The sequence below is a fragment of the Panulirus ornatus genome, chromosome 9 (assembly GCF_036320965.1).
Source record: "Panulirus ornatus isolate Po-2019 chromosome 9, ASM3632096v1, whole genome shotgun sequence".
NCBI lineage: Eukaryota > Metazoa > Arthropoda > Malacostraca > Decapoda > Palinuridae > Panulirus > Panulirus ornatus.
This window is the reverse complement of record NC_092232.1, coordinates 2,634,962-2,657,737: the sequence shown is the minus strand read 5'-3', so window position 1 is coordinate 2,657,737 and position 22,776 is coordinate 2,634,962. Positions and strand designations below refer to the sequence as shown.

The 22,776-nt window shown below is 42.1% G+C and overlaps 1 protein-coding gene across 1 annotated transcript in view; it reads left to right on the top strand.

Moving 5' to 3' along the window:
* The window catches only part of LOC139750148 (MAM and LDL-receptor class A domain-containing protein 1-like), a 308,596-nt gene that overhangs the window by 137,182 nt on the left and 148,638 nt on the right, over positions 1 to 22,776 (top strand). Inside the window, 12 exon segments of the mRNA XM_071664474.1 lie at positions 1,769 to 1,939; positions 4,002 to 4,196; positions 5,923 to 6,148; positions 11,233 to 11,465; positions 11,663 to 11,773; positions 12,493 to 12,583; positions 14,421 to 14,517; positions 19,678 to 19,825; positions 20,205 to 20,413; positions 20,599 to 20,757; positions 21,084 to 21,228; positions 21,367 to 21,592. Coding sequence (XP_071520575.1) covers positions 1,769 to 1,939; positions 4,002 to 4,196; positions 5,923 to 6,148; positions 11,233 to 11,465; positions 11,663 to 11,773; positions 12,493 to 12,583; positions 14,421 to 14,517; positions 19,678 to 19,825; positions 20,205 to 20,413; positions 20,599 to 20,757; positions 21,084 to 21,228; positions 21,367 to 21,592 — 2,011 coding nt within the window.

Here is a 22,776-nt window from a genome sequence, read left to right as displayed (position 1 = left end):
CTTCTTCTTCTTCTTCTTCTTCTTCTGGTGCTATCTCACTAATGCGAGAAACAGCTAAGTATGATATATATATATATATATATATATATATATATATGTATATGTATATATATATATATATATATATATATATATATATATATATATATATATATATATATATATATATATATATATATATACATACAGACATATACATATATACACGTGTAAATAATTCATACCCCCCTTTACAATAAATTCCACTGCAATACCATCCAAATCCGCTGCCTTGCCGGCTTTCATCTTCCGCAAAGCTTTTACTACCTCTTCTCTGCTTACCAAATCATTTTCCCTAATCCTCTCACTTTGCACACCACCTCGACCAAAACTCCCTATATCTGCCACTCTATCATCAAACACATTCAACAATCCTTCAAATACTCACTCCATCTCCTTCTCACATCACCACTACTTGTTATCACCTCCCCATTAGCCCCCTTCACTGAAGTTCCCAATTGTTCCCTCGTCTTACACACTTTATTTACTTCCTTCCAAAGCATCGTTTTATTCTCCCTAAAATCTAATGATACTCTCTCACCCCATCTCTCATTTGCCCTCTTTTTCACCTCTTGCACCTTTCTCTTGACCTCCTGCCCCTTTCTTTTATACATCTCCAAGTCTTTTGCATTATTTCCCTGCAAAAATCGTCCAAATGCCTCTCTCTTCTCTTTCACTAATAATCTTACTTCTTCATCCCACTATTCACTACCCTTTCTGATCTGCCCACCTCCCACCCTTCTCATGCCATAAGCATCTTTTGCGCAAGCCATCACTGCTTCCCTAAATACATCCCATTCCTCCCCCACTCCCCTTACGTCCTTTGTTCTCACCTTTTTCCATTCTGTACTCAGTCTCTCCTGGTACTTTCTCACACAAGTCTCCTTCTCAAGCTCACTTACTCTCACCACTCTCTTCACCCCAACATTCTCTCTTCTTTTCTGAAAACCTCTACAAATCTTCACCTTCGCCTCCACAAGATAATGATCAAACATCCCTCCAGTTGCACCTCTCAGGACATTGACATCCAAAAGTCTCTCTTTTGCGCGCCTATCTATTAACATGTAATCCAATAACGCTCTCTGGCCATCTCTCCTACTTACATACGTATACTTATTTATATCTCTCTTTTTAAACCAGGTATTCCCAATCCCAGTCCTTTTTCAGCACATAAATCTACAAGCTCTTCACCATTTCCATTTACAACACTGAACACCCCGTGTATACCAATCATTCCCTCAACTGCCACATTACTCACCTTTGCATTCAAATCGCCCATCACTATAACCCGGTCTTGTGCATCAAAACCACTAACACACTCATTCAGCTGCTCCCAGAACACTTGCCTCTCATGATCTCTCATGCCCAGGCGCATATGCACCAATAATCACCCATCTCTCTCCATCAACTTTCAGTTTTACCCATATTAATCTAGAATTTACTTTCTTACATTTTATCACATACTCTCACAACTCCTGTTTCAGGAGTAGTGCTACTCCTTCCCTTGCTCTTGTCCTCTCACTAACCCCTGACTTTACTCCCAAGACATTCCCAAACCACTCTTCCCCTTTACCCTTGAGCTTCGTTTCACTCAGAGCCAAAACATCCAGGTTCCTTTCCTCAAACATACTACAAACATATATATATATATATATATATATATATATATATATATATGTGTGTGTGTGTGTGTGTGTGTGTATTAGTATATTCATTCCTATGTCTTCAGATTCGCCTGTACCACGCTGTGTCAGGAGCAACATCGACAAAATTGCACATACGTGTGCGATCATTCGAGAATGGAGCCATAATATCTGAGGTTCCTCTTCAGTCTTACGAAGAAGAGATGTTCTACTGGCAGCGTTTCTCAAAGTCATATTCTTTTGAGGAATCTTTCTATGTAAGTACAACTTACCAGTTATTCATACATAAGTTTTCTAAAAACAGTTACATAACCCTGTATGTTCGATTTGTTATACGCTCATACGCTAATGCACATACCTGTGTACGCACAACATGTACATTGAGCAGGCACACACTAAAGGGAGGGGAAGAAGGCCTACAGTCCTTGATCTTACTTGAACTTCCAAAAGTTTGGAAATAAGACTCGTCATGCAAGATGCAGAGCACGAGAAAGTTGATCTTACTGTCTTGAGCCAGAAAAAAAAACGGCTCGGTAAAAGCTGAGGAGGAAATCAAACCTGAGACGAAGTACAAGGGTAGATTAATGAAAATAAGAGACCGTGAAAGAATTCCTCGGTATGACTTATATATTACAGCAGTAAACAAGCAGCAGGAATATGTGTGTGCGAGGGACTGGGGAGCTGACAGTCGCCAGAGTCCCACTTTGGTAAAGTGGACACAAACTGTCTGTTGGCAAGTATTAGAATACCATTCAAGTATAAAGATGAAGAAACATTCATATGTGTGTGTGTGTGTGTGTGTGTGTGTGTGTGCGTGCGTGCGTGTGATTAACATATAAGTCCTTACTTGTTTGATGATTACACTAATTCACTTTGATGACGTCAGCGGTGAACAGTTCTCAGATGATAATATAGAACAACCAGAGACCAAAACATGATTAAGCAAGAAACTTGTTAAGAAAGACGTAAAGAAATACTTTTATATTACAAAAGTTATTAATGAATTCAGTAAATTGAATAATGAAAATTTGCAAGTGGACATTATGCAGCAGTATGAAAGGTTAAAGTATGCAGCAGAGAACGTTGAAGAGATGGGGCCCTATGAGTGTGGAGTTAGTTCCCTGTAGGTACAGGACATATACGTATTTCATAACAACAAGAAATGATAAGAAGGCAGACTATTGTTGGTTGATGGTAAAGTCTGATTAAGGTATATGGATAAGAAAATATTCAATAAAGTATTGACAACATGTTAAATGTTAGTTAACATTTGTGCCTTTACGTCTGGTCACCTAACTAGAAGTATGTCGACCTAATACAGGAGGTTTGATGTTACCTTATGATATGATATATCGGTTATAAGGAAGGGGGTAAGAGATAACAGTTCTCCTGCAGTCGGTAAGAAGAGACATAACTGCTAATCACAAAGTTTCTGAATGAAATTAAGAATAGCAAGAGTGAACAGTCTTTTTCGCATTAGCATAGAGAGAATAACAAAAGGTCATAAAAACCAGATCAGAGGTAGTATGAAGTCCTTCCAGCAGTAAAAGAATGGTGAATAAAAGGATTTCTCTGAGTACCGAGTGTGTAAGTGCTCACGTTATAACAAAATGAATGAGTTGTATCAGAGGCAAGTTTGAGCTGAGGCCCCATAATTGGACACCCCACAAAAATGTCCTTACTTATTACATAGATAAGGGTGAATTTTGCCGTGTCTCAGAGATAGAGTTCGTAACGGTTGTCGCGTGTCTGGATGCGTGGTATATGTCTGTAAAACGAAGATTAAGAAAATGATCTGATACGTTCAGGTTATCAGGCGAGCAACTGTTAAAGTATATGTGTTCACTGCCTGCGATAGTTGCATATACGGTAGCTCATCCACAGTGGTATGTTTTCCGGTGTGCGCTCAACAAAACACATAATTGAAACTGGATTGTTTTAAAGCAAGAATGATTCATCTCAATTACTTTTGTAATCTCATGACAAAAGCTGTATATAAAGGAGGTGCGAATAGTATAAAGAGATGGGTCTCGCATTCCCGCTTGCCAAACTTACCGAGACAACAAGAGTTGGTGTTCATACTGAAAATCAGTGGATTGGCTAGGTTGGGGTAAGCATACTTCTTGGGTCGAGTGTGCATGTTCCTCTCCATCCCACCACCGCCTTCCACGTACTGTTCAAGTATGCAATCATAAGCAGGTAATTATACACACACACACACACACACACACACACACACACACACACACACACACACACACAAACAAACACAAGTATAATGTGTATCCACACATGATTAATGCCATGAATCGCTTTTAGTTTGAACTGGAGGGAGAAATACAGGAGTGGGGGTCAGTTGGTGTTGACGACATCTCTTTAACTCCTGCATGTAAAGAAAATCCTGCCACGCCCAAACCACCACCATTTATAACGACCACCAAAGGCCCTTGTGATGATGGATTCTTCCTGTGTGACGAGGAATATTTCGTTAAGACATGTATTCCAAATGACCAGGTGAGTGCATCTAGTTTCTTTGATATGACAGAACATTCTTTCAAGAAATATCTTTTTGCTATCTTTATCTCTTTGTTTACATTCATAGCTTTGTTTATCGGCTCACACATAGGCAGTCATAACTTGTTGGAGAAAACACTTCTCGTCATATCAGCTGAAGTTAGTAGCCTGGGAACACATGATGCTGCTGGCATTTATTTCAAGAGATGGACCCCAACGAGTGAAGAACTCCTTCCTCGTACCGTTCTGATAGCCAAGTACCCCCACAAATAACTCCCACAAGACTTAAGGTAAACTCTTACCCAGTTGAACATAGTCAGTGGAAATACTACATTACAACTCATTTTCAGGAGACTGCTAAAGGTTGGGTTCCTGCCACTGCAAAGAAAAGAGGTGGGGCGCAAGGGGATGAGGTGGCAGATGTTAGAATGTGTATTATTGGTTTCCTAAAGGGCCTTAGTCTGTTCTCCGAAGAGAACTAAAGATGAAATTAGATTTCCATGGTGGTGTTAAGGGAGTCCCGCCTAACGGGAGTACCCGCTGTCTAACTGGGGGAGAGAGATCACACGTCGGGGAAGCGACTTGGAGCTGGGTTGCTGGGGTGACGAGTGGTGTCGGTTAGGCTCCAGTGCTGATCAGCGATGATGATTTAACAAGTGATACTGAATCATTCTCAAGTATGTTTGCTGATGATACTAAAATGATAAGACAAGTATGAAGTAAAAGAGAATGTAATGTTTGACGAACGGCTAATGAAATTTAACCCTGGAAGATTTAAAGTAATAAGGACAAAGGATGAAGAAATCAGAAAGCAAGTTTTATACTGGTAATTCTTTTTTTGAAGATGAGCCAGGAAAGAAATCTAGTTGACCTCAGACTAGACTTACCAACAGATGGCCATATGAGGAACATTTTGTTTATTGTTACGCTTACCTTCAAGTGCAACAGTGAGATATGAAGATGTATGCAACATCTAGCCAACCAAAACTTGAGTATGCTTCATCTGATTGATCTCACGTGAGAAGCTGCTATAAAAGACCCTAATGATTACAGCTTGATAGGTTCCTGAACTAAATGGAATAAACTGAGAAAGAGGAAGCTCTACGTCTGTCCATATAAGTAGAAAATTGACAAGAGGTTACAAGTTAACTACCAATAAATTATCATTAAGGTAAATTGATGTTGATACTGTTTATCAAAGACGAAAGAAATTCCATGGCAAAAGATCATAACAAGAAGTTAGGAAAGAGAAGTGTCAAAAGTGATATAAAAAATCATATCTTTATCAACAGCGTAGTAAACACAGGAAACTTACCAAATCAAAAGAAAAGTAAACATATAGGATGATTTCTTGAAGACTTGGATGTTTAGTGACAGAACTATCAGATAACGAGACAAACTCTGGTCCTACAAGTCCTATAAGTAATCATATTGACTATATAGACAGTGACGTGTATATGACTTTCCCAATTTGTAAACTTTCTAGCACAACAAAAAGATTTGATCCCTACATGATTTTCCTTTTGATATAACATCCGTTTTCATATGTTGTCACTTTACATATATTCTTGGTCATAAGATTACTGACCTTTTTTCTTTTACTTAAAGACACTTTAAGTTATACTTTACTAAAACTCTGGCTGGATTGTCTGTTGGTGATAGGTGTATATTCCTCTCCCTACAACCTATACGTATATGATGTATAAAGGAATTTGTGTCTTTAAAGGTGTGTGACTTCAAAACGGACTGTCCAGGCAATAACGACGAGCGTATGTGTGGCACTACAACCTTCGAGAGGGATGCTGGAGGTTGGCAGGATGTTAGTGACACTGTCTATTCCTGGTCACGGGTTAAAGCTGCTGATGCTCAGTATCCCAACGGTACAGCTCCAGCCTTTGACCATACCAGTATTGGAGAAGGCTACTACATGTGGGCCCCAGCAAGACTCACAGGTATTCATATTGACTCTTGTTGTTGAACTGAGTCATTACCGTTTTCTTAACTGAATATTTTGATTATCAGTGGTGTTGTTATGCTTGGTCTGTTTGTGGTTGAATTCCTTTGTACAAGCCAGAAGAACTGATCTGAAAGGTGTCATCCAAAGGCTTTCATTGTTGTTGGTATCCCGCAAAACTTCTGATTAATTCAAGATCTTCTCGTCACCATTTGTCCAAGGATAAGAAATCAGAAGGCAGACCTCGATGCACAAGGCTCCCATAACCCGTGCAGTGTACGCTGGAGATATATAGGAGCCTTTATACCGAGGTAGAACATTTGTGGTTCCTCATAACATTGGTCTGCACATTAGAAGAATCTTTGTGATTCCTCCTGACACTTGTCATTATCGTAAAAGACTCTATGTGAATGCTCATTATATTGGTCTTTACCAAGGGAGAATCTCTGTGATTCCACATAACATTGGTCTTTATGGAGCCACAACAGAGCTGTGGTTATACTTGGAGATATCAAAGAAAAGACCTTGTGGTCTATGACGAGATTATCTGCTGGAGGACACTGTTAATATCCTGAACTCCTAATTTCTTTAGATGGGAACATCAGAAGACTAACTCTGGCGAGAGTTTGTTTGTCGCTGAAAATTTGCTAATCATAACTGCGGATTGAGCCACGCTTGGAATCTTGGCGTTCGCTCTAAGTTAACAACCTAACGAACCCAGGTATAGTGCTTGCTTCAGCAGTATTTCGTGGCTGTCTGTTCCGGGATTATTTTGACTATTGACCCTCAGTCCACTGTGCTTCATGTGGCAATTTCACTTTTGTTGAAATTTTTTTTATTCTGAAGGATGTTTTGTTTTCTTGACAGCCTTTAAATTTGTTGCTTCTTTGTTTTAACAGTGTCGTTTACTTTTGAAGAACATGATAGACATTGTGAAGTTTTCCATTATTAGGAATGAAAAAGAAAAGAAAGATTTTCTTTCTGTAAACTAAAAGGGTTTAAAGATGACTCTTAAAGGTAAAGTCTTAACATCAATATCTTCAGTAGAAGATTTAAATCCGTAAAACCAAAAAAAAGCACTTGTTGAAATGCAAATATATATATAAATGATGTTGAATATTTAGACTTATGGCTTTTCATATCGAGCGAAAATATCTGATAGAGCAGGATGTAGCCATCTATCATCACAACCGTATCCAATTACACTGGGAAGATCAGGTGTATACAGCCAGCAAGCATGATGACCAGCTTCTCCTATCGAGAGGGACTGTAGGCACGTCTCTCACTCGAGGCTACATCCACCTATTGAGCATTATAGTCGCAACACTGAGATGTTAGCCCTAGTCTGGCAAACTAGTAGTAAAGGCACAGACACCAAGCCACCACATAAGGTAGCTTCAAGAATCTCTTGAGGGATAACAAAACAAAATGTTATGAAGTATCCTACAAGACCATTGCACAGCTCTGATACGGAGGTTCAACATAGAAAACATGCAACCCACCAACGATATAGGCAGACCCATCGAACTTGGGACGGAACTGACGCACTCATGAAGGTCACACGGAAGCAGAATTGTGGAGGAAAGCTCAGAGTTGTTGGTGTATCAGCAGGGAAGGATTCATTATTTTGTATCTGTTCTTCTCTGACTATTTTGAAGCTTTTAATAGACAACAACTGCGTTCAGTGTTTCATGACCAAAGTTCATGTCGCTCTCTTCCTCTCACTAAAACGGTGGATGATATTTCTGCCTTTTTACCTTAATGACATCGAGAAAAATGAAAACTTTTCAATTGTTTTAACTACATGGAGTTTGCAGCGTTTAGGTTGATGCTCTATTGAGGTCTAGGACTACTGTCCATGATGATGCTAGGATCAACCATCACTGTCGAAGAATCTTGTTATCAAGAGAGAATTCTCAGGAGGATGAATGGATCACTCTGCCACAGAGGCCGATTTGTTACCTAGAGGCAGCTGGGATCAGAGCCACGAACTCAGTCTGGACGAGCAGTATCTTGTTTCCTTTGATGAAGATCGCCGAGAACGTGATCCTTATCATGAGTGCTTTTCAGGATTTAATGACTCGATTTACCAGGAAAAAGGTGATGAAACAGACCTGGCACAAAGGCTACTGCCTATGTGCCACTTCCCTCGTGAAATTCCTTGGATTCAGCCCTAACCACCGTCCAGTTCCACCACCAAATCATGGGTTATGGAATCCTTGCGTGTGATGTCTTGTACTCTTCATACATAATTTTTCCAGGAAACTTTGGAGAACGGTTGATCTTTACATAACGCTTGTTTATCTTCTCAGAAACAAGATCAGACGCCAGGGTGATCTTCCAAGGTTTTCCTGAGATAAACTGGAGACTTTCTTATATCCACATAAACTTATTCAGAATTCTTAAGAATGCATGTGGTCGTGTGATGATCCTTGATGCCTGATGAGGTTTTAGATATTTTTCGGTCGGTGGAGGAGCCTTACGTTGACAGCCTGATGATCTGCGCAGGTGATAAGTCTACAAGCCAAGCAGACAACCAGCCGACCAAACCATGGGGCCCATGCCTGGTTAAAGAACTGAATTAATCCATCCACACTCATGCACCTTCCCCGCTCCTGCACCTTCCCCGCTCCTGCACCTTCCCCGCTCCTGCACCTTCCCCGCTCCTGCACCTTCCACGCTCCTGCACCTTCCACGCTCCTGCACCTTCCACGCTCCTGCACCTTCCACGCTCCTGCACCTTCCACGCTCCTGCACCTTCCCTGCTCCTGCACCTTCCCCGCTCCTGCACCTTCCACGCTCCTGCACCTTCCCTGCTCCTGCACCTTCCCCGCTCCTGCACCTTCCACGCTCCTGCACCTTCCCGCTCCTGCACCTTCCACGCTCCTGCACCTTCCACGCTCCTGCACCTTCCACGCTCCTGCACCTTCCACGCTCCTGCACCTTCCACGCTCCTGCACCTTCCACGCTCCTGCACCTTCCACGCTCCTGCACCTTCCACGCTCCTGCACCTTCCACGCTCCTGCACCTTCCACGCTCCTGCACCTTCCACGCTCCTGCACCTTCCACGCTCCTGCACCTTCCACGCTCCTGCACCTTCCACGCTCCTGCACCTTCCACGCTCCTGCACCTTCCACGCTCCTGCACCTTCCACGCTCCTGCACCTTCCACGCTCCTGCACCTTCCACGCTCCTGCACCTTCCACGCTCCTGCACCTTCCACGCTCCTGCACCTTCCACGCTCCTGCACCTTCCCAGCTCCTGCACCTTCCACGCTCCTGCACCTTCCACGCTCCTGCACCTTCCACGCTCCTGCACCTTCCACGCTCCTGCACCTTCCACGCTCCTGCACCTTCCACGCTCCTGCACCTTCCCGCTCCTGCACCTTCCACGCTCCTGCACCTTCCACGCTCCTGCACCTTCCACGCTCCTGCACCTTCCACGCTCCTGCACCTTCCACGCTCCTGCACCTTCCACGCTCCTGCACCTTCCACGCTCCTGCACCTTCCACGCTCCTGCACCTTCCACGCTCCTGCACCTTCCACACTCCTGCACCTTCCACGCTCCTGCACCTTCCACGCTCCTGCACCTTCCACGCTCCTGCACCTTCCCCGCTCCTGCACCTTCCACGCTCCTGCACCTTCCACGCTCCTGCACCTTCCACGCTCCTGCACCTTCCACGCTCCTGCACCTTCCACGCTCCTGCACCTTCCACGCTCCTGCACCTTCCACGCTCCTGCACCTTCCACGCTCCTGCACCTTCCCCGCTCCTGCACCTTCCACGCTCCTGCACCTTCCCCGCTCCTGCACCTTCCACGCTCCTGCACCTTCCACGCTCCTGCACCTTCCACACTCCTGCACCTTCCCTGCTCCTGCACCTTCCACGCTCCTGCACCTTCCACGCTCCTGCACCTTCCCACGCTCCTGCACCTTCCACGCTCCTGCACCTTCCACGCTCCTGCACCTTCCCCGCTCCTGCACCTTCCACGCTCCTGCACCTTCCACGCTCCTGCACCTTCCACGCTCCTGCACCTTCCACGCTCCTGCACCTTCCACGCTCCTGCACCTTCCACGCTCCTGCACCTTCCACGCTCCTGCACCTTCCCCGCTCCTGCACCTCCACGCTCCTGCACCTTCCACGCTCCTGCACCTTCCACGCTCCTGCACCTTCCACGCTCCTGCACCTTCCACACTCCTGCACCTTCCCCGCTCCTGCACCTTCCACGCTCCTGCACCTTCCACGCTCCTGCACCTTCCACGCTCCTGCACCTTCCACGCTCCTGCACCTTCCCCGCTCCTGCACCTTCCACGCTCCTGCACCTTCCACGCTCCTGCACCTTCCCCGCTCCTGCACCTTCCACACTCCTGCACCTTCCCCGCTCCTGCACCTTCCACGCTCCTGCACCTTCCACGCTCCTGCACCTTCCACGCTCCTGCACCTTCCCCGCTCCTGCACCTTCCACACTCCTGCACCTTCCCCGCTCCTGCACCTTCCACGCTCCTGCACCTTCCACACTCCTGCACCTTCCACACTCCTGCACCTTCCACGCTCCTGCACCTTCCACGCTCCTGCACCTTCCACGCTCCTGCACCTTCCACACTCCTGCACCTTCCACGCTCCTGCACCTTCCACACTCCTGCACCTTCCACACTCCTGCACCTTCCACGCTACTGCACCTTCCACACTCCTGCACCTTCCATGACAGATATAACTTAAGTTATGAAACTAAAGTGTTAGTTTAGTGATTGATTTTTGTATAGAAAATAGATTATTAACTCTTGACTGAAATACCGGATTTTATTGTATGTAAAATCAGGATCATCTCACCCACTCAGTTTTAAGATATCAGTGTTCATTACACAAATGAAACTGTAAGTGTTCTGTTTCCTGCGGATTATATAACATGGGGCTGAAAAATCAAGAATATGTCCTTCTTGAAACAATACAAAAAAAGAAATGTCTGTCCGAAATTCTTATACCGTATGAAGAATTCGTCCACTGTTTACCACAGAGGAGTTGAGAATGCACGATTATGTTGTCAGAGATGAAGTGATATTTGATGATAACTCATGTTTCCTCCAGATGTGCCAGAGTCAACGGCCACAATGGTGACACCAGTCCTCGTCCCGCCAGGCCTGGCCTGCACCATGATTCTTTGGTATTACTGTAAAGATGGCCAGCCAACACTCACAGTATCAGCTTGGACGGCTGATGACCTTCGTGTGCAGATAACCAATAAAATTTTGCAATGTTCCTTCAATCAGAAATGGCGTCAGGGTCAGATCTTTATTGGAGAACAGAACTCACATTTCACGGTAAGATGACGTAAATTAGTATATAAGTTTGATATACATCATGCAACATGTCAAAGTTTCATGGCTTTGAATTTTGTTTCTATTCAGACGGAATTATTTTTCCTCCTGCACCATCAAACTTTTATGTATTTAAACTTAAACAGAGATGAAATATGCACAACTTTTAGGTCAGTATTGTTAACTATCTTTCTGAACAGGTTGAAGTGAAGAGTACAAAGTTTGCTTCATATTGGAGTGCCACCCAGTATGACGTTGCTGTTGACGATATCACCTTCAGCCATTGCTCAACACCTGATCAACCATCAAATGTAAATCATACGGTGATATATGGGGAATAAGAAACAAAACAGAAGTACAGATATTTACATATCTGGTGCATATGATTCAGAAGTTTATTCCTACCGTAAAGCTAGATTTGTATCTTTTCAAAAACATTTGAATACAGAATCATTGATATTCAGATAACTGCTATGAACATACTCTTAGTATCACTTACTCCAACATTTCGTCTTAAGTATACACAACCTTACATTACAATCACGTATGATCTCTTCACCGTTAGATGCGTGTCAGGTGTTGCCTGCGGTCATCTACTCTGGCTAACACAGAGTTGCTCATATAGTCCATACACGCGACCACTGTCTCCTCCTGCAAGGCACCTCCACTTCCTATACTTAATTCTTTTACATCAGACAAAGACTCAACCTCACACCATGCAAAGACTCAATCTCACACCAGGCAAAGATTTAACCACACACCAGACAGACTCAATCTCATACCAGACAAAGACTCAACCTCACACCAGACGAAGACTCTACCTCACACCAGACAAAGACTCAACCTCACATTTTACACAAGATCCTTGGAGTAGGTTTAACCTGTTATTAGGTTTATTACAAGACGTTGTCATAACGGTCTGTCTTATCTTTGTATTAGTCTGATTGACTGATGTTTTACAACTTGAAATACCCAAAAAAATTTATTCAGGTTTGAGATAAACCGAATTTCTGTTAACTTGTTCTTACAGGAGAATATCAGGTGCACGTTCTCGGAGCCTTGTGGTCTGTATCAGAGTCACAGAGATGACATGGACTGGCAGGTGGTAACTGAACACACTAGTAAGTTGAGTTTTGTGTCATTCTATAATTTACGAGGAAAGTATTTCCTATAAATTGTTTGATGTTAGTTCTTCCCAGCATTCTCATTATATGTTTCTGCGAAGCAGTAGACGTATGTCTTTGTATTTGTCCGTCTGTTTGTCTGTCTTCGTCATGATTGAGGCTACATAGCGCATTTAATCATCACCAGAATCATTGATACGTGAAGCTACCGCTATGCAGATCTGAAGATACGATAGCGTAGTGTCTTTAAAAGAATTTTTCACATTAACATAGCAAGATTTTATTTTTTCATCTGTATAAATAACCTATTATGTGTGCCCTACACGTCTGCCTCTCAGTTTTAAGTTGTGCAAACTGAAACTTAATGTTACATTTAGGGAGAAGTGAATGTATCATTCTGGTGATCCATATAAATTTTACAGATATTATCGAATGTAAAACTAATACGTTTTCTGAGGTTGCGTTGGTAAGTATGGTACCTGTTTAGTGTGAAATGACAGTTCCTGCACAGGAAATGCTAGTTACTGAATCAGATTTTACAGACATAATTCAGTGGGTTGTTGTTGCACATGAGCTTGTCCCCTTATGATCATTCATTTTTGTACTTTCTAAGGTCTTTCCGACCCTTGGCTAGTCAGTGGTGATGACACCTCCGGGTCGTCCAACATATACAACCCGCACCGCCTAACCTTCACATTCAACTTTTTATAAGTCTGTTGAATTCCTTTAGCTGTTTTGATTCCTCTACTTCACTTGTTCCTTCCATGTTTGCTCTGACGTAATAATTTCTGACCCCGTTGTATCCCCGTGTTTACCATATTTCTTCCATACTGTGCTCCTATGTTCCCTTGACGTTTCTCTTCTCCCGTTAAATCATGACTTTAACTTTTTATTTTATCTCATTATATCCTAACGTTGGCACACATCCTTCAACGACCTCGTTGGCAATTTCATGAAAATTGAATAATTTTGTTTTATACACAAGTTTTGGAATCGGGCCTAACGCTCTGTCTCCTTGGCGCAAGTGTTTAAGGTTGCGTAGCCACTTTCACAACTTTTCTTCTCTCTTAGGTCAACTTTTTGTCCTTTAACACTTCCTTTTCTTCTATGTGATCTATCTCAAATATCAATCTATTACATTTCCAGGTATAAACATATGGGTATGATTTCAATCCCAAGGTTTCTGTACATGAAGAGTAAATTCGTTTATATTGTGATGAACCTTGATGGTTACCTTACCGTAAGTTCTGCCTTTCGTGTCTCCTGCACCTTCCTCTTAGGATTACCATTTCTCTTCCTTCTTTTGTTTTCTTTTTTTCTTTCTCTATGATCTCTCACTTTCGTCCTCCAAACAATTTTGATGTACTTATATAATCTTCGACTTGATTCTTGATTTGAATTAGTTCAGCAAATATTTCTCGTATATTATTGTTTAGTTTCTCTGCTATCGTCCACATTTTCTCTACTTCTATGGTAAATTCATTTTTTCTTCCTATCTTTATTAGCGATTCTTTCCCCTGGACGCAGACAATTGAAAGCCTTTCTCAGTAAGTTTGTTAAGAGTTGATCTGAGAACTATTTTTTCCTTCATGTTGTGTTGCAGTTGCTTCCCCAAGCTCTTGAGGTCTTTCCCGGCCGTCTGCTGTTCAATTTGATAATGGTATTTTATAGTGACCAGAACATTTACTCAATCTTTGCAGTTTTGCAATAACTTTAAAGTGTTGTAATATTCTAATGAAAAAAATAAAAGACATGTTTTCATTTCCACTTTAATGTCTTCATGTATTTTTGTGTATTAATAAACCAACTCATAAGATATTTTCTTTCCCCACAGACAGTTTTATGGTTGCGTTTGGAGATGAAGAAAATCGCACAGCCATCCTAGAAACATCATGGCGGACCGCTTCCATCGGGTTCTGCCTTTCATTCCGGTAAGGAGATTATTGAGCGGAAAAACAGTGACTACGTAATCTCTCTCTCTCTCTCTCTCTCTCTCTCTCTCTCTCTCTCTCTCTCTCTCTCTCTCTCTCTCTCTCTCTCCTAATACAATTTGATATACCAATGATAAGAAACATATAAGGAATGAGATAGGACTCCTACTCATCGAGAATGAGAACTCAATGTAGATGATAAAAACTTAAACACAAGAAAGGAGCAACACGATTTCCTAGACGCTCGTAAATAACGCACATGATACCACAATTTTTTGTCACAGTCATAGAGGCACTGACACACATAGTTCAAGACTAATAAAGTCCAAGTTCTGATTCTGACTATTAAACAGTTAACTTATGTTCTCAATAAATCTCCCCAGGATGGAATACTACCGCAGGACTGACACACCTTACACTTACATACAAAAATAGAAGCGGTGAAATGCCAGACAGTTACCTTCCTGTTAGCCTTATATGAACCATATGTCAACTTCTGGAGTAGATTATTAGAGATACTACCGTACCTGGGGATAGGGGAGAAACCCTCCCCTCCTTGTATTTAACTTTCTAAAAGGGGAACAGAAGAAGGAGTTCATCCTCCTCGAAGGCTCAGATTGGGGTGTCTAAATGTGTGTGGATGTAACCAAGATGAGAAAAAAGGAGAGATAGGTAGTATGTTTGAGGAAAGGAACCTGAATGTTTTGGCTCTGAGTGAAATGAAGCTCAAGGATAAAGGGGAAGAGTGGTTTGGGAATGTCTTGGGAGTAAAGTCAGGGGTTGGTGAGAGGACAAGAGCAAAGGAAAGAGTAGCACTACTCCTGAAACAGGAGTTGTGGGAGTATGTAATAGAGTGTAAGAAAGTAATCTCTAGATTGATATGGGTAAAACTGAAAGTGGATGGAGAGAGATGAGTGATTATTGGTGCCTATGCACCTGGGCATAAGAAGAAAGATCATGAGAGGCAAGTGTTTTGGGAGCAGCTAAGTGAGTGTGTTAGCAGTTATAATGCACGAGACCGGGTTATAGTGATGGGTGATTTGAATGCAAAGGTGAGTAATGTGGCAGTTGAGGGAATAATTGGTATCCATGGGGTGTTCAGTGTTGTAAATGGAAATGGTGAGGAACTTGTAGATTTGTGTGCTGAAAATGGACTGGTGATTAGGAATACCTGGTTTAAAAAGAGAGATATACATAAGTATACGTATGTAAATAGGAGAGATGGCCAGAGGGTGTTATTGGATTACATGTTAATTGATAAACGCGTGAAAGAGAGACTTAGATGTTAATGTGCTGAGAGGTGCAACTGGAGGGATGTCTGATCATTATCCTGTGGAGGCGAAGATGAAGATTTGTAGAGGTTTTCAGAAAAGAAGAGAGAATGTTGATGTGAAGACAGTGGTGAGAGTAAGTGAGCTTGGGAAGGAGACTTGTGTGAGGATGTACCAGGAGAGACTGAGTGCAGAATAGAAAAAGGTGAGAGCAAAGGACGTAAGGGGAGTGGGGAAGGAATGGGATCTATTGATGGAATCAGTGATGGCTTGCGCAAAAGATATTTGTGGCATGAGAAACGTGGGAGGTGGACAGATCAGAAAGGGTAGTGAGTGGTAGGATGAAGAAGAAAGACTATTAGTGAAAGAGACGAGAGAGGCATTTGGATGATTTTTGTAGGGAGAGAATGCTAATGACTGGGAGATGTATAAAAGAAAGAGGCAAGAGGTCAAGAGAAAGGTGCAAGAGGTGAAAAAGAGGGCAAATGAAAGTTGGGGTGAGAGAGTATCATTAAATTTTCGGGAGAATAAAAAGATGTTTTGGAAGGCGGTAAATATAGTGCGCAAGACAAGAGAACAAATGGGAACATCGGTGAAGGGGGCTAATGAGGAGGTAATAACAAGTAATTGTGATGTGAAAAGATGGAGTGAGTATTTGAAGGTTTGTTGAATGTGTTAGATGATAGAGTGGCAGGTATAGGGTGCTTTGGTCGAGGTGGTTTGCGAAGTGAGAGGGTCAGGGAGAATGGTTTAGTAAACAGAGAAGAGGTAGTGAAAGCTTTGCGGAAGATGAAAGTTGGCAAGGCGGCGGGTTTGGATGGTATTGCAGTGGAATTTATCAAAAAAGGGGGTGACTATGTTGTTGACTGGTTATTAAGGATATCTAATGTATGTATGACTCATGATGAGGTGCCTGAGGATTGGCGGAATGCATGCATAGTGTCATTGTACAAATGCAAAGGGGATAAAGGTGAGTGCTCAAATTACAGAGGTATAAGTTTGTTGAATATTCCTGGGAAATTATATTAGAGGGTATTGAATAAGAGAGTGAAGGCATGTCAGATTGGGGAAGAGCAGTGTAGTTTCAGAAGCGGTAGAGAGTGTATTGGTATTGCAGTGGAATCTATCAAAAAAGGGGGTGACTGTGTTGTTGACTGGTTGGTGAGGATACTCAATGTATGTATGACTCATGATGAGGTACCTGAAGATTGGAGGAATGCATGCATAGTGCCATTGTACAAAGGCAAAGAGGATAAAGGTGAGTGCTCAAATTACAGAGGTATAAGTTTGTTGAGTATTCCTGGGAAATGATATGGGAGGGTATTGATTGAGAGGGTGAAGGCATGTACATAGCATCAGATTGGGGAAGAGCAGTGTGGTTTCAGAAGTGGTAGAGGATGTGTGGATCAGGTGTTTGTTTTGAAGAATGTATGTGAGAAATACTTGGAAAAGCAAATGAATTTGTATGTAGTATTTATGGATCTGGAGAAGGTATATGATAGAGTTGTTAGAGATGCTCCGTGAAAGGTATTAAAGGTACATGGGGTGGGAGGCAAGTTGCTAGAAGTGAAAAGCTTTTATCGAGGATGTAAGGCATGTGTACGAGTAGGAAGAGAGAAAAGTGATCGGTTCTCAGTGAATGTTGGTTTGCGGCAGGGGTGCGTGATGTCTCCATGTTGGTTTAATTTGTTTATGGTTGGGATTGTTAGGGAGGTGAATGCAAGAGTTTTGGAGAGAGGGGCAAGTTTGCAGTCTGTTGTGGACGAGAGAGCTTGGGAAGTGAGTCAGTTGTTGTTCGCTGATGATGCAACGCTAGTGGCTGATTCGGGTGAGAAACTGCAGAGGCTGGTGACTGAGTTTAGTAAAGTGTGTGAAAGAAGAAAGCTGAGAGTGAATGTGAATAAGAGCAAGGCTAATAGGTACAGTACGGTTGAGGGACAAGTCAATTGTGAGGTAAGTGTGAATGGAGAAAAACTGGAGGAAGTGAAGTGTTTTAGATATCTGGGAATGGATTTGGCAGCGGATGGAACCATGGAAGCGGAAGTGAGTCATAGGGTTTGGGAGGGAGCGAAGGTTCTGGGAGCGTTGAAGAACGTGTGGAAGGCGAGAACATTATCTCGGAAAGCAAAAATGGGTATGTTTGAAGGATCAGTGGTTCCAACAATATTATATGGTTGCGAGGCGTGGGCTATGGATGGGGTTGTGCGGAGGAAGGTGGATGTGTTGGAAATGAGATGTTTGAGGACAATATGTGGTGTGAGGTGGTTTGATGAAGTAAGTAATGAAAGAGTAAGAGAGATGTGTGGTAATAAAAAGAGTGTGACTGAGAGAGCAGAAGAGGGTGTATTGAAATGGTTTGGTCACATGGAGAGAATGAGTGAGGAAAGATTGACCAAGAGGATATATGTGTCAGAGGTGGAGGGAACGAGGAGAAGTGGGTGACCAAATTGGAGATGGAAGGATGGAGTGAAAAAGATTTTGAGTGATCGGGGCCTGAACATGCAGGAGGGTGAAAGGCTTGCAAGGAATTGAGTGAACTGGAACGTTGTGGTATACCGGGGTCGACGTGCTGTCAATGGATTGAACCAGGGCATGTGAAGCGTCTTGGGTAAACCATGGATAGTTTTATGGGGCCTGGATGTGGAAAGAGAGCTGTGGTTTCGGTGCATTATACATGACAGCTAGAGACTGAGTGTGAACGAATGCGGCCTTTGTTGTCTTTCACTCGCGCTACCTCGCGCGCGTGCGGGGGGGAGGGGGGTGCCATTTCATGGATGGCAGGGTGGCGACGGGAATGGCTGAGGGCAGAAAGTATGAATATGTACATGCGTATATATGTATATTGTCTGTGTATGTATATATATGTATACGTTGAAATGTATAGGTATGTATATATGCGTGTGTGGGCGTGTTTGTGTATGTGGGTGGGTTGGGCCATTCTTTCGTCTGTTTCCTTGCGCTACCTCGCTAACGCGGCAGACAGCGACGAAGTATAATAGAAAATCAAAAAAAAGAAAAAGTCGTACCTTACCTTGAGCAACACGGTCTGATCACTAATACACAACATGGTTTTACAAAACCCACATCATACTTTACAAACGTCTTTGATTTTTTTATCATAAATCATTTAATACCCATCACAAACTAATGAAAAAAGATATATTTCTGGACTTCCAAAGAGCATTTGGCAGTGCCCCACAATCAGCTGATTGTTAGAGTCAAGGCCTTGGACATTACCCATTGCATAAGAAAGTACAACGATGTTTGGTTACGTGATGAGAAGCAAAGTATGGGTCCATCTTATTGATGTAGGGGTGAATAATTTATTGTCCAAATTTGTAGATGACAAAAAGATCTGCAATTCCATTTTAACTGTAGATGATAGGATAACATTACGAGGGGATCAAGAGAGAATAACTGGAATATGGCAGTGCCATTTACCGGAAATGAATGGCAGTTGTTACATAACCTCAACAAGAAATTTGATACAAACTGATGAGACACATGATAAAGGGAGGGATATAAGGGTAAAATCTCTCTTAGTTCCGTCGATCATTTCAACAGCACAAAGACCCCAACAAAAAAGATGATGAACATCATCGATTTTTTTACCCAATTAGACATGAAGTCTACAAGGAATGAATACTGAAACTTTCAAGAGAAGATCGGTAAGTATCCTGATGCTGCACAAGTAATGCGATGCAGTATATGTGGCAGCAGAGGAACGGTACTGTGAGAGAAGCTACACGTTTAGTGAACACTATACACTAACCTTGCCTCAACAATCCTTCATCTTACCTATCTGTAGACACACACTCTAGCTTCCTTTCTTTTATTTAGTATAACTCAAATAAGTCATGTGGTTGATTAGGTAAAATTCTACCTCTAGGTATGTCATCGTGGGACAAGCAAGCTGTGAAATCCTGGTGCGTCAGCATACGAAAAATGAAACCGTATGGACGAGAGGAGGAGGTGGTATAAATTTCTTGGACTGGCATACACAACACCTTAACCTCAACAGCGAATCTGAATTCCAGGTATCTTGTTTATCTATTTTTTCTTATCTATTATGATTCTGATATGCATGAATTTGTTGCATTTTCAGCTTTAAAGTTTTCTACTTATGCTTTGAAGAATTTGGAGAAAGGAGACTTATATAACAACACTATTATCCATCTTTAGATTTATATATCTTTATTGCAATAAACACCAGATGCTGTAGACTCCGCTCGACGTACATTACTATGGTCTCTCCACATACCCCTCCCTTCAAATATGCATTAAACATGATCACCAGCGTGGCCTCGCACTTGCCTTCTTCTCAGTCAGAACTCTGCTGGGACACAGATGACATATTACATCATAAGATAAGATAAATGATTATGAAGACTTTATCTATACTTATAATTCTTCCAGATCTGGATCATTGGCCACACTGGTGGTGACACAGAGAGCAAGGTCATGATAGATGACGTAGATGTTATGAAAGGTGTTTGTCCAGCTTCCATAACTTGCAGCTTTGATGATACGACGGAGGATTGCCGATGGGAAAATTATTATTTGTCTGGTGCATCACTTCCTTGGGATATCGGACGGGGTATGGATAACATATCAACCGCTCCCACGTAAGTAATTTTCATACTAACCAAAGCGATATTCAGCAGCATCATCAACTTGCTTGATTTATTACCAGCAAAAGTGTCATTCTGTTGCAAATTGTTGTTTGATTATCATGTGAACTACTGTAGTATCCTTGGTAACCATCTGTCTGAATCATCGAGGGCAATATCTGACCTTCATTAATGTACAGTGTGGATCACTCGTGGGGCACAGTTTATGGCCACTACCAGTACTTAAATCTACAAGAAAACCAAGATGGTCAGTTTGCCCACCTAAAGAGTCCAGAGATAATCAGCACCGCTCCTGAGGGTGAATGCTTCCAGTTCTGGTTCTATCTATATTCCAGCAAGTATGTTGCATTCATTTTACTTACCATATCTCAGTCTGATGTGTCGATCTGTCAAATTTACGTTCCAGAAACGCATTCCTTATGTGTTGTGTATCTGGAGTTGACTAGGTTTTTAATGGGCTCATCTTCCATTCATGAAATATCTGTTGTTCGTAACATGATTCTTATATATCAAGTGTTATAACGTAGTATCCTATTTTCCCGTAACTTGTTACTTCTCATTCCTATATCGTTCCATTATAAGTTAGATATATCATGAGAGTTGTAATATGCGCTACCACATGAGGGTATGGAAGAAACTCCATCAACTATGATTATCCTTCAAGGGCAGGAGAGGATGTTGGTGAAGTTGGTGTGCGGTTATTACTCAATGCGACAACCGTAACTGAACGTATCTGGCAACATCTGTACAACGGCCGGCCTGGGTGGCAATACGCAGACACGACCATAAGAAATGATAAGAATTTCAGTGTTAGTTGTTCTTGTATTTTTTTTCTTCTGAGAAAATATTATGATACTGCTTATAAGCAAAGATCATATTGTTCTAATGTGACCCAGGAAAAGAGAGGATGTGAAAAAATAATGATAACATGTAATCCACCTGGACAGGTAATACTTGAAGGTCGGAGGCTGAATGGATCTCAAGGATTCATGGCTTGGGACGACCTGAGTGTGAGGAGAGGAGCCTGTAAAGCACCAGGAACCTGTGATTTTGAGAGCGGTCTGTGTAGCTGGACAGACGTGCCAGACCCTCGGGATAACAACTGGGTGTGGCTGAAGGCAGAAGCAGCAAGCGATGGTGTTCTCACTGACCACACAACAAATAGTGGACTTGGCAAGTGATACGCTGTAATCTTTTCACTATTTTACCTTTAGTATACTTGCATGCTGAAATTTTCTTTCATAAAGATTTTATTTGGGTTTTGAATATTAACATTTCATCATTTTTTTTATAAAAAATAGATATATTGAATTATTCTAATCAGCTCATATTAGGTATCTGACAGTGCTCCAAGCAGTGATTCATTCTTCTGGATGGGTAATACTTTAGAAATGTACAGTGAATATTGCTGTTCACTAACGCAATAGTGGATTTACGAAACCGTTAAAGGATAGAGGAAAGTTGTAAGGAATGTTCGATAGAGAGATGAGCAGAAACTGGGTCTTGGAGGCAGTTCACTGAGGTATCCTGCCCAGGTCTGAGTTTATTGGAGTGAGTTGTGTCGAGAGCGAGTCACGAGTGTTGACCCTCCTGTAAGCAGGCAGAATATTTATTTAAAGAGAACATAGTCCACGAGTCAACATGATATCTACGTCATCGCTCTCATTTGTAGCGCTTCAAGATGTGATTCATAACTGTTTTGGTTTTTATATTGTGTTGTATCATTTATATTATGTTGTATCATTCATATTGTGTTGTATTATTTATTATCATTTTGACTGATGATGGGCAGTGTTCGTATGCCCGAAAAGTCCGATGTATTTCAAGAATAAAGTAAAAATGAATATACGATATTTAATTTACGTGATGAAACAAAACGTGTGGGAAGAAAAATACAAAAAAGCTACTGAGCATCAGTTATACGTTGGTCTTTAACAGTCTATTAGAAATATTCTGCCTCCTTACCTGAAGATCAGGACTTATGACCCAGCGGCAAAAATGACAGAATTACGACGGACGATCACATACGTCTCCTGCAGCGACAGATGCAACTTAAAAAAAATCAAGAAAAAGAATTGCTTCAGGATCCGAAGTGACCTAATTATCGCTTACGTAACAGTGAAATTGGTAGTGATATGGATGATGATACTGAACCGTGTGAAGAAACTTAACTCACTGTATGGAGGATTAGTAACAAGTGAGGCTTACTGAACCTGTCAAGTCGCAACTTAACTTGTGAACAAAGACAGTTGTTAAATCTAGAATTAGACTGCCACTTGCAGCAGTCTAAGTCTGATAAGAATGACAAGAAGGTGGAGATGGAACTGTTATATCTGCCCTTGCTTAACCTTACCGAA